Source organism: Lemur catta, chromosome 16 (genome assembly GCF_020740605.2).
Source record: "Lemur catta isolate mLemCat1 chromosome 16, mLemCat1.pri, whole genome shotgun sequence".
NCBI classification, from domain to species: Eukaryota; Metazoa; Chordata; class Mammalia; order Primates; family Lemuridae; genus Lemur; species Lemur catta.
Genome location: NC_059143.1, coordinates 33,848,786 through 33,860,356, shown reverse-complemented (window position 1 = coordinate 33,860,356; position 11,571 = coordinate 33,848,786). Strand labels below are relative to the sequence as shown.

The 11,571-nt window shown below is 39.6% G+C and overlaps 1 protein-coding gene across 1 annotated transcript; it reads left to right on the top strand.

Annotated features, from left to right (window-relative positions):
• Positions 1-1,290: 1,290 nt before the first annotated feature.
• On the top strand, positions 1,291-10,357 carry ATP5F1A (ATP synthase F1 subunit alpha). The gene is made up of 12 exons (XM_045527924.1): positions 1,291-1,466; positions 3,244-3,322; positions 4,327-4,496; positions 6,144-6,317; positions 6,411-6,577; positions 6,772-6,920; positions 7,261-7,412; positions 7,521-7,745; positions 8,270-8,377; positions 8,502-8,646; positions 9,285-9,435; positions 10,134-10,357. Exons 1-12 carry the CDS (start codon positions 1,407-1,409, stop codon positions 10,213-10,215), a joined length of 1,662 nt encoding a protein of 553 aa, XP_045383880.1. The 5' UTR covers positions 1,291-1,406; the 3' UTR covers positions 10,216-10,357.
• Positions 10,358-11,571: the final 1,214 nt, after the last annotated feature.

Here is an 11,571-nt window from a genome sequence, read left to right as displayed (position 1 = left end):
GTACAATGCGGCAATCATACCTTACTGCAACCTGCAACTCCTGGGCTCAACTGATCTTCCTTCCTTGGCCTCCCAAAGAGCTGGGATGAGAGGCATGAGCCACCGTACTGACCCCTTGTCCACTTTTATCAGTATAAATTTTACAAAATATTCCTGCAATTTTGTTGCTTTTACAAACCATATTTTTTCCTGTTAGCCTATTCCTGCTCCTGATTCCCAGAAGGGTTGTCATATTTCCCATGGGTCACCTTGAAAAGGAAGTAGAATATTAGAGAAAAGGATTGCTGACTAAGTATTTGCAAGCCATGTTACAGGAGATGACCCTTTTAACCTAAATACTCATATGTCTCACCCAAATTTAGGGTGTAAGCCAAGACTTTGTAGATGGAGCTAAAAGATGCTTCTCAAAACAGTTACAAGGGAAGAGAACATTAATAGTCTCCAGTATCACATATACCTAGTATTTCACACACAAAAAAATTCTGCACATATCACAAAAACCTCAATATAAAAATTCTGTAGGGGAAAAAGCCCCTCCCCAATCCTATCGGATAGGTATAAAAAGGGTTTTTTTCATCATCTCCATTTTACTCCAAAAGTCAAGTCACCAATGACATAAAACAAGTTGCTGTTAGAGGAAAACTTGAGCTCCAGCCGGGTCTGGTGTGATTCTGGACCATTCTTCTCAGTAGGATTGGCAACCACGCTGCTAGCATTCCTTGTGATCGTTCGAATTTTTAAGCAGGCTGCTCTAATTCAGACAGGGTTGAATCTAAAAGAATTGCGATTCTCTGAGTGCTATCCATCACCTGGAATTGTGTGGGTGTTCGTTAAAAATTCAGATAGCCCTAAATTTTAGACTCGGAAGGTTGGGTTGGGAGCACAACCTGAGGATTAACTGGCTCCATGGAAGACGCGGTGAGAATGGCCCACTCGGGGAGACAACTGTTCAGTGTTGCTACACGCGCTAAACCACGGTTCAACACCACGGACACTATTAATGCCCTCACCCTGAAGCCAGCCGCGCCCCCAGGCAGGGTGACGCCCGCATCATCTGGCAGCCGACTAGGCTTGGAACTGCTGTTTAGCAGGTTCCGCTACCCACGTGGTCTCCCGGGGCAACCACAAGGTCAATTGGAAAGACCAAAATAAATGGGTAACGAATAGCAGGCCCAAAGCGGGCAAATATCTAATCATTCATTTAGAGGTTTAAACTTAAAAATAATATTTAAAAATTAAGTAGCCTGCCAAAAAAGGCAGATTCGCGTCCGGAGGTGAAAGCGAGGGGCGGTACTTCCGGGTCAGGTGGGCCGGTTGCCGTGACCTTCCTCTCCGCTCGGCCATTTTGTCCCAGTCAGTCCCGAGGCTGCGGCTGCGGAGGAGCTGTTTGCGGATCAACTGCAAAGATGCTGTCCGTGCGCGTCGCTGCGGCCGTGGCCCGCGCCCTCCCTCGGCGGGCGGGGCTGGTGAGTACCGAGGGCCGGCGTCGGGAGGCGGCTCAGCGGGACTGCAGCGGGCGGTGGTGCGCTGGCTCGGGAGCTCTTTCTGCAGGACGTTAGGGGTTGTGGCGGGCGTCGCCATCTTGCACCGAGGCTGCTCCGGCTGGGTAGAGTGGGCGGCGGAGGGGCCTTTTTGCTCGCCACCTGTGCAGGATGAGACGGAGTGGTACAGCGGAGACAGTGATCTCGATGTTGTCCAGAGACAGGGCCTCAGGATTCTTGTCTTCGGCCAAGGGCGGCCCGAGAAGGGGTCTTGAGTGAAGGTCAGGGCTTGGGCTCTAGTTTTTCCGAGCCCTGCTCCGAAACGGGGAGTGTTCTCCTCGCTGATTCTTCGGGTCCTGCCCTACTGAAGGTATGAGGGCTGCTGTCAGTTCTTGTTGAAGCGAGTCAGGGGAACTGACATTGTATGAAGGTCAGCAGGCCCCGGCATTTCACCTGTGCCCGGAGGTCAGTTCGGAGCAAAGGAATAAGTGAAAGCGGTTTTTCGAATACCTCAGTAGGCGATCTCTTAGTGCTGAATATTAAAACGATCGTGAAAGCACCGTGCAGATGCAAAAAAGCATTTCATGTGGCCAATACCGTGACAACAATGAAGCTGATTTCTAAATTGTCTCAGTCTGGCAAAAAGAAGACTTTGCTATGTGATACTTTGACATGTTTAAAGAATTTGTGCTTGAATTGTCCACCTGGTGTCTTCTGGAATTGTTAGTGATAGAGAATTCAAGTAAAATATAACATAAGGTTGGAAAATGCCAAAATGGTCAATACCCTTAGTTACTTATCTCACTTCAAGTTAAGAACATAACCCTTGAGTTCTGTGTAAAGGTATTGACACTTGCTTATTTCTTTAATCTTAAAAATAATCTCAATTTGAAAGGTGACAAACATTACTGGCTATTTTGCTGCACTGACAGAAACGGTGGTAGCATCTTGGTTTTCTGTTGGCAGAAAAGCATTTTTAACAATTTTCATCTAGCTCCTGTAGAAGATAGTAGCTTCAGAATTGACAGTGACCAGTCACAGCATTACAACTTGAAGGAAGGAGAAAGAAGGATCCAGGTTCCAGATTGCTGCAGGATTCGTTGAAGACCATTGAAAAAGTCCACATGCCATAACTCTTAGTTTCTAACCTAACTCTAGCATTTATTTATCAACAGTTATTGTTTATTTGCTTTTGCTTATTCTGTTGTCCATGCTGGAGTGCAGTGGCACAATCATAGCCCACTCAGCCTTGAACTCCTTGCCTCAGTTTCTCTAGTTGCTGGGATTACAGGCAGGAGCTACCATGCCCTGCCTACCATGTTTGTTCTTTTTTTTATTTTTTTAAGCAAAATTGGAAATATATTGAGGTATGCCCCTTATAGGAAGCAGTTTATCTTTTTGAGAATTTTTACAACTCCACTGAAATAAATCTAAAGTCAAAATAATAGTATCTGGATGCCTTTAAAGGGAAAGACACGTAAGACTTTGTTAACAGTTGCTTTTTAAGATAGAGACTGTATTTTAAAAATAAGCTTTTTATAGCATGTTTACTGTGTACTAGGAACTGCATAATAGATATTCACATATATCAAAAGATACTTTCCTATGTGATTAATAGTCTTGACATTTTAAGTAAAATGCTTTAGATATAATTAGTATTTTCATCAGTAATTTGATGGAACTAAGCCTGCATTTGTTTCAACTTGTTAGTTTTATAAAGCCTTTTTTAAAAATCAAATTTTAATGAATGTGTTTGCACTAGGTCTCCAGAAATGCTTTGGGTTCATCTTTCATTGCTGCAAGGAACCTCCATGCCTCTCACACTCATCTTCAGAAGACTGGTAAGTTATCATTTCTCAGTCTACATCACACTTAATACCTTATTAAATGAAGACATGAATTATATGACTTATATAATTGTTGTGGGTTGTTTTCCACTTGTTAATTTTTTCTTTCATTTTTAGTTTCTACAGAATCTCAGGTTCTTAAACCATAATGTGCCATTTAGCCATGTCTTGGTAGGTTCTCTTGTTCTAGTAAAATGAACTACAATTACTTATTTCTCTTTTTGATATTAACACAGCTTCTGATAATGCCCCTTGGGTGGAAGCAAAGTGTACATACTAGGTAGTGGAATCTTTTTGACCTCTGAAAGATTTCTTTTTTCCTCCTACAAAGCATTAGAAAAAGTGAGTAATTCATACTGATAGATGTTTTTTTAAAAGGCAATATCTGCTAGTCTATGCCTGGTAATCTGAATTTTAGATGTGATAGTGAAGTGGGAAGGTGAGCATAGGAAGATGCTATAGGTTGGGGAATTTCTTTTGAGATGTGTACTGGGGCTTTTTAACGAAAGGTTAAATATATGTTTGTGTTTATGTATACACACACGTGCGCACACAGAGAGCACAGTATATATTGCCCACATGCTAAGATGAAAAATAGTACCTGGATACCTTTTTTTTCCTTTAAGAGAGGGATGGTTTTTTTTTTTATTTTATTTTATTTATTTATTTTTGAGACAGAGTCTTGCTCTATTGCCCGGGCTAGAATGCAGTGGTTTCACAGCAGCTCACAGCAGCTTCAAACTCCTGGGCTCAAGCTATTCTCTTGCCTCAGCCTCCCAAATAGTTGGGACTACAGGCATGTGCCACCATGCTTGGCTAATTTTTTCTATTTTTAGTAGAGATGGGATCTCGAACTCCTGAGCTCAGGCAATCCTCTGGCCTCCCAGAGTGCTAGGATTACAGGCGTGAGCCACCTCGCCTGGCCAGTACCGGGGTGCCTTTAAGGGGAAAGATACTTTGTTAACAGTTGATTTTTTAAATTGAATTGTCCTCAATAGGCACTGCTGAGATGTCCTCAATTCTTGAAGAGCGTATTCTGGGAGCTGATACCTCTGTTGACCTTGAAGAGACTGGGCGTGTCTTAAGTATTGGTGATGGTATTGCCCGTGTACATGGGCTACGGAATGTTCAAGCAGAAGAAATGGTAGAATTTTCTTCAGGCTTAAAGGTAAATTATAAAATGAGGTTCTGGTGTTTTCATATCTGCATCTTCTCAGTCGATTTAGCAATTCAGAGATTATGTCAGATTTTTTAAAAACTTTTAAGCCTCAATTTTGCCTACTTTTTTTTCTTGTCATTATCATAGATTGTAAAGAGAATAAACTTAAGGATTTTGGTTAGCTAGGTTTTTCACTCTGAGAACTGATTTACACTTAAATTGTAGCCACTGGTTCCAAAATACAAAATTGAGTAAACTTTCACTCAAATTACAAGAAGTTGAAGTCTATTCATTGTAGCTGTTAAGATAACTTCAAGTAAATTCATTTCTGGTGGAAAGTTGAAAGTCAGTGACTTTGTGTTTCTAGTAAGAGCTGACTACTTATTGGTTGAGAGGTGAGTTAATGGTATAGCTATCAGAGGCTGTCTAATGACACGAGTCCACTTCTTCCTATTGGGTTGAACCTAGTTAGCCAGTGGGATGAGAAATAAAAGTTGTTGGAGTCTTGGGCTCTCTGAGGAAAGCAGAGAATGATATTAGACCAGGGGCAACAGGACTACCTACTAAGCACACAGATATGGGAAAAGATAATCTTAATCCTCTTGCTAGTATGTAGTATGGAAAAAGAGACAGAGACACTTGATGTGGAGGACTAATTACAGAGCCCAAAGTTATCATTAGCTGTAAGACCTTGGCCAAAAGTTTAACCTTTCTTATCTTCAGTGTACAGTATATATCTTTGAAAGATGAGGTTGAAATAGAAGAACTCTGAGTTTCGTTTTAGGTTTTAAAATCCAAATGTCTAGAACGATACTGTCCGATAGAACTTTCTACAGTGATGGAAATATTCTATGTCTGTGCTGTTTTAATATGGTACCAGCTATACATATGTCACTATCAAGTATGTAAAATGTGGCTAGTGTGACTGAGGAACTGAATTTTAATTTTGTAAACTTGACTGATTAAATAGCCACATTTGGTTAGTGGATACTATATTAAACATTAGAGATATAGATTAACGTTTTTGAACCTGCAATGATATTTCCATGATATTCTCTATTTACAGTAAGTGCTTCCCCGGAGCTTTCATTACTGTAGACTCTGTTGTGCCATAACAGCCTTTTTGCATCAGACATGATTTAGGGAGCTAAAATACAGTTGTAATGATTAGAGATGACTTATTGCCTTTAGGTTAGGAAAATTTGTTCTTGATGGCTACAATAGGGTAGCTTTCAGTTTCACTTTTTACTAACCTGAGGAATGTAGGTTCTTTTTTTTTTAAACTTTTTTCTTTTTTTAATTTTTTTTCTCCGCTTTCCTCCCTTGTGTAGGTTCTGATTAGATAATTCCTGACTGCTTATTTCATACTGATCACTCAGCTCCAGAGCCAATTTCTTTGCTGCTTTTAATTCTTTGGGGATGTGATAGCATGTTAGGCTTATCATAGTGGTAAGATTATTGAAGGGAACATGTTGCTATTTTAAGTAAGTCCTGACCGAAGAAGGTTGTTTGTTAGGTAGAAAAATACTGTGAAATAAATGAGATGAAAAGGACAATTTCCCCCTTCTCCAGGCTATTTTCATATTTTGAAGTATTGGTGTATTGAGAGGAGTGCCCCTCCAGCTTCATTGGTGTTCAATTGTGTCTCTTGTGCAGGGTATGTCTCTGAACTTGGAACCTGACAATGTTGGTGTTGTCGTGTTTGGAAATGATAAACTAATTAAGGAAGGAGATATTGTGAAGAGGACAGGAGCCATTGTAGACGTTCCAGTTGGCGAGGAGCTGTTGGGTCGTGTAGTAGATGCCCTTGGTAATGCCATTGATGGAAAGGTAGGTTTAATGTTTATTAGAGGTGGTTGTAGCTTCTAACAAACATCAAAACTGATTATTCTGAGAGTTCCTTTTTATTTTATCCTTTTACAGGGTCCAATTGGTTCTAAGACCCGTAGACGAGTTGGCCTGAAAGCCCCTGGAATCATTCCTCGAATCTCTGTGCGGGAACCAATGCAGACTGGCATTAAGGCTGTGGATAGCTTGGTGCCAATTGGTCGTGGTCAGCGTGAGCTGATTATTGGTGACAGACAGACTGGGTAAAGACCTAAGCATGTTAAAAGTTCTAACTAAAATTTGGTCTATAGAAAGATTATTCTTTAGTCTTGTAATGGTAAATGCTTTGTTTATAATGGGGACAGTAGAATGTGATAGTAGTAGTAGTAGTGAAATTTTATCTGGGAAATCCTTTGAAGTATTGAGGAAGATTTATGTTTACTTTCTCTTTTTAAAGTAAAACTTCGATTGCTATTGACACAATCATTAACCAAAAACGGTTCAATGATGGAACTGATGAAAAGAAGAAGCTGTACTGTATCTATGTCGCTATTGGTCAGAAGAGATCCACTGTTGCTCAGTTGGTGAAGAGACTTACAGATGCAGGTATTAAAGAACTTAAGTCTCAGTGCTGTTATCTCAAGTCCTGTTGCTGCCCACCCTAGAACAGCTTCTGCTAAATGAAGACTGATTTTAGTTACTCCCTAATGAGCTGAACTTTCTGATATAAATCAATAAGAAAAACAAAAGTAAAAAAATAACGTAAAACACCAATACATATAAAGGTTTTGTCAGTTTTCTTTAAAAGTGGAGGCTATTTGACTCTGGTTAATAATTCTTAGTAGTAGATCTTTTTAGCCCTTAGGTAATTTTTATTATAGTAGCCTCTAATTTAAAATCACAATATTGATAACCTTATAAAACTTAAAATGTGTTTTCTCCTCAGATGCCATGAAGTACACCATTGTGGTGTCAGCTACAGCTTCTGATGCTGCCCCACTTCAGTACCTGGCTCCTTACTCTGGCTGTTCCATGGGAGAGTATTTTAGAGATAATGGCAAACATGCTTTGATCATCTATGACGACTTATCCAAACAGGTCAAAGGAAATATATTTTTAGAATCTATTTGTTTGCACTATGATGAAAGTTCACAAATGCAACTCCTGCTTTACAGATGAAACTCCCAACCCTCTTCTGTACCGTAGGCTGTTGCTTACCGTCAGATGTCTCTGTTGCTCCGCCGACCCCCTGGTCGTGAGGCCTATCCTGGTGATGTGTTCTACCTACACTCCCGGTTGCTGGAGAGAGCAGCCAAGATGAACGATGCTTTTGGTGGTGGCTCCTTGACTGCTTTGCCAGTCATAGAAACACAGGCTGGTGATGTGTCTGCTTACATTCCAACGAATGTCATTTCTATCACTGATGGACAGGTACTGTTTTAATGTTTAAAATAAATGTAAAAAAGGTTTGGATAATTCTGAGGCATTGGTTGACACTAGTGGTTGTTAACTGATTTGTTAAATGCCTTTCGTTTTTATTATGAAGAATTCCAAATGCATACAGAAGTAATGAGAACAGTGTATAACGAAACCCCACATATCTGTCACCAAATTAACATTTCATGGAATAGTGTGCTTCATTTGTGTTTCATTTATACTCATTACTATTCTTTCTTGCTCGATAATTTTGAAGCAAATTCCAGAGATCAAATCACTTTACCTGCATATATTTCAATATAAATTAAGTTACATGTTTTTTTTTTATCTCATACGTACCTCTTCATCTTGGCAATAGGATTATAGGTCAGTTTGGGTTGTGAAAGATTTGGGGGATTGACACTTCACATTCTTCCTTAGGTTTGGGGTTTCAGTTTTTTGGCATAGTGACTTAAATTTGAAAATAATTGATATCTTGTTGTAAACTTGCTAATGTATGTATTCTCATTACATTATAGATCTTCTTGGAAACAGAATTGTTCTACAAGGGTATCCGCCCTGCCATTAATGTTGGTTTGTCTGTGTCTCGTGTTGGATCTGCTGCCCAAACCAGGGCTATGAAACAGGTAATTTGGCGTCACTTTGGTAGGAAGGGGGATATCGTTTGATATACATCTTAAAGTACATTGATTATATTTGAGTAGTGCTCTGTGTCACTGAGTTACAGTCCTAGTAATGTTTGTATTTCAGGTGGCAGGTACCATGAAGCTGGAATTGGCTCAGTATCGTGAGGTTGCTGCTTTTGCCCAGTTCGGTTCTGACCTCGATGCTGCCACTCAACAACTCTTGAGTCGTGGTGTGCGTTTGACTGAGTTGCTGAAGCAAGGACAATATTGTGAGTTGTTCTTTTCTTCATTTGCTCAAATTCCTACTGTGTTAGGGTCTTCTCAGGTCTGCAGAGCTATGTCACATCAGGCTTTAATACTTGCTGTTATCTTTCATTAGAGGTCATGCATGCCTTTTAGATGCAATTAATGCCTATTTTACTTAAGCAAAGCATAGTTCTTACCACCATTTGAATATAAACACAATGGACTTAACTGGGAAAACTTCCTAAGTATATTTAATACCTTCTTTTCAGACCTATTAGTGTCCCCTGCCCGCTTAGCTAAAGGAGTGTGAAATTTGTCAGATTTAAAAGAATGTTAGTATGTTTTTATCTTGCCAGATAATTTCAGCAAATTGTTTATAACCCAAACAGTATAAACACTGCCAGATGATAGATAGAGCTTATGGACTGTACCCAAAGATTACACTTCAAGGCTTGCAAATAGAAGAAAGAACTGTTTCCTGGGGAGAGAGGTGGGAAGGACTATTAAGTGAAGTTCTAAGCTGCTGAGAATGTGAAGTGTAGGTGATATTAATACATAGGGACATGTTAATAATTGGGGGGAAAAGTAATTTCTCTGACTTTGGTAGCGTGGCATTTATTTGTTTAAGCAGCTCATTTGGCATTTTTTTGTTTCTTTGCAGCTCCCATGGCTATTGAAGAACAAGTGGCTGTTATCTATGCGGGTGTAAGAGGGTATCTTGATAAACTGGAGCCTAGCAAGATTACAAAGTTTGAGAATGCTTTCTTGACTCATGTTGTCAGCCAGCACCAAGCCCTGTTGGGCACTATCAGGTATGAACATAATTAATGTCCTCTTTTTGTAATGTTTTAAGGTAAATGTCTTGTTAAAATTCTTTTTTTTTTTTTTTTTTTGGGACACAGTCTCACTCTGTTGCCTGGGCTAGAGTGCCGTGGCGTCAGCCTAGCTCACAGCAACCTCAAACTCCTGGGCTCAAGCAATCCTCCTGCCTCAGCCTCCCGAGTAGCTGGGACTACAGGCATGTGCCACCATGTCCGGCTAATTTTTTCTATATATATTTTTAGCTGTCCATATAATCTTCCTATTTTTAGTAGAGATGGGGTCTCGTTCTTGCTCAGGCTGGTCTCGAACTCCTGAGCTCAAACAATCTGCCCGCCTCGGCCTCCCAGAGTGCTAGGATTACAGGCATGAGCCACAAAATTCTTTATTTACTTTGTTTTTTTTTTTTTTTTTGAGACACAGTCTCACCTTGTCACCTGGGCTAGTGTGCTGTGGCATCAGCCTAGCTCATAGCAACCTCAAACTCCTAGGTTTAAGCGATCCTCCTGCCTCAGCCTCCCGAATAGCTGGGACTACAGGCGTGCCACCACACCTGGCTAATTTTTTCTATTTTTAGTAGAGATGGGGTCTCCTCTCGCTCAGGCTAAAATTCTTTTCAATTCTGTAGTTAGGCTAGTCATTGAGATTCTGTCCAGATCAGAACTGATGATTTGCTTTTGTTTCCAAATAGGGCTGATGGAAAGATCTCAGAAGAGTCAGATGCAAAGCTGAAAGAGATTGTAACAAACTTCTTGGCTGGATTTGAAGCGTAAACTCCTATGGATTTACATCTGTTGCTAGTTTGGTTTTGTCATTATTTCTTCTAGTAAATCAGTTCCATTTGTAAAAGTATTACTCTCATACTCCAGATGTACAGAAATCTCGTTAAAAATAAAAATTCCATATTGCGTGGTAGATTTCTCTAGTGTGTTATTTAAAACAGATCATGTTAAGGAATTGTTGAACATGCTTCTTAACGTATTTCACTTGAATATTGGTACAGTCAGCAGGGCTAGATAATTCAAGCTGAGCTCTTCACAAGATTCTAGAATACTTTGTGGTTGATGAAAGAGAAATTCACAAATGTATAACTGAATATATGTGGTAAATGGATGTTATTAAAGAGCACAGCTGGCTTCTCTGCCCAGACTTACCTGCATAAAAGAGGTACTGTAGGCAGGAAAAGGATAAGACAACTAAAATTCTCAAGGAAAGGAAAAAATTGCTAAGTAAAGTATGAAAAATGAGGACAAAAAACTGAGGAGAGATGGCAGAATGAATAAAATTTTGAAAACTTGTCGATATCTCGTGTAGTTTGTTCATTTTAACGTAACCTTTCACAAGGAGCAGTGGGTCTTTCTGGGTTCTAGTCTCCATTTTAAAGTTGTAACAGGCATATAATTTGAAGAATCAAGAAAGACAAGACCAAGGGTATTCATGAAAAATAGCTATCCTTTGCCTATCCCCAACCTTCCTACTCTCCAAAAGCAATCAATTTCTATTCGTTTATTTCTTTGGTCAGTTATTTCCACATTGCAGTTCTTATGTCAGTTCTTGACTTTTACATTGTATGTGTAATCTATTGATTTCAGCCAATGGATGATGAGAATTTTGCATGTGCACACTCATATACTACACACTCCACCATAATAATTTCTCTTATCATCCCAATATAAACAAATTATGATTTGGGATAAAACAGATTTAAGACTTTACAACCTGTTTTTGACTAAGCCATGTGGTATCACTAATTTGACCCCAATCTTTCTCCAGTTGTCTGAATTAGTATGTTTGAACATGTCAGGCAAGATGTTTCTCAGAACCATCTGGACCAGTTGTTCTGGTGGGCTGCTGTTTGAGCACTAGTGTACAGGTGAAGGCCGAAGCCATTTGGATTACTTACCCTTTCTCTTTTTAAGCTTGAAGAGTTTTATTTTGAAGTTTTATTTTGACATATCTTGGTGCAGGTCTGCTTTCATTCATTGTGCTAGAGCACTTGAATAATTTTTTGTTACAATTTTTGATATTGCAGTCAACTTTTTATATACATCTACATGCATATGCAAACGTTTCTATAAGAAATCCCTGGAAGTGGAATGATTGAAGTTTTAATAAATATTGCCAAAATG

Bases quoted from the DNA above. Each gene is read 5' to 3' on its own strand.
- ATP5F1A (XM_045527924.1), top strand. From the start codon at position 1,407: ATGCTGTCCGTGCGCGTCGCTGCGGCCGTGGCCCGCGCCCTCCCTCGG. The intron at 7,413-7,520 runs GTCAAAGGAAAT...TCTGTACCGTAG, and splicing joins ATGACGACTTATCCAAACAG to GCTGTTGCTTACCGTCAGAT. The intron at 9,436-10,133 runs GTATGAACATAA...GTTTCCAAATAG, and splicing joins GCCCTGTTGGGCACTATCAG to GGCTGATGGAAAGATCTCAG.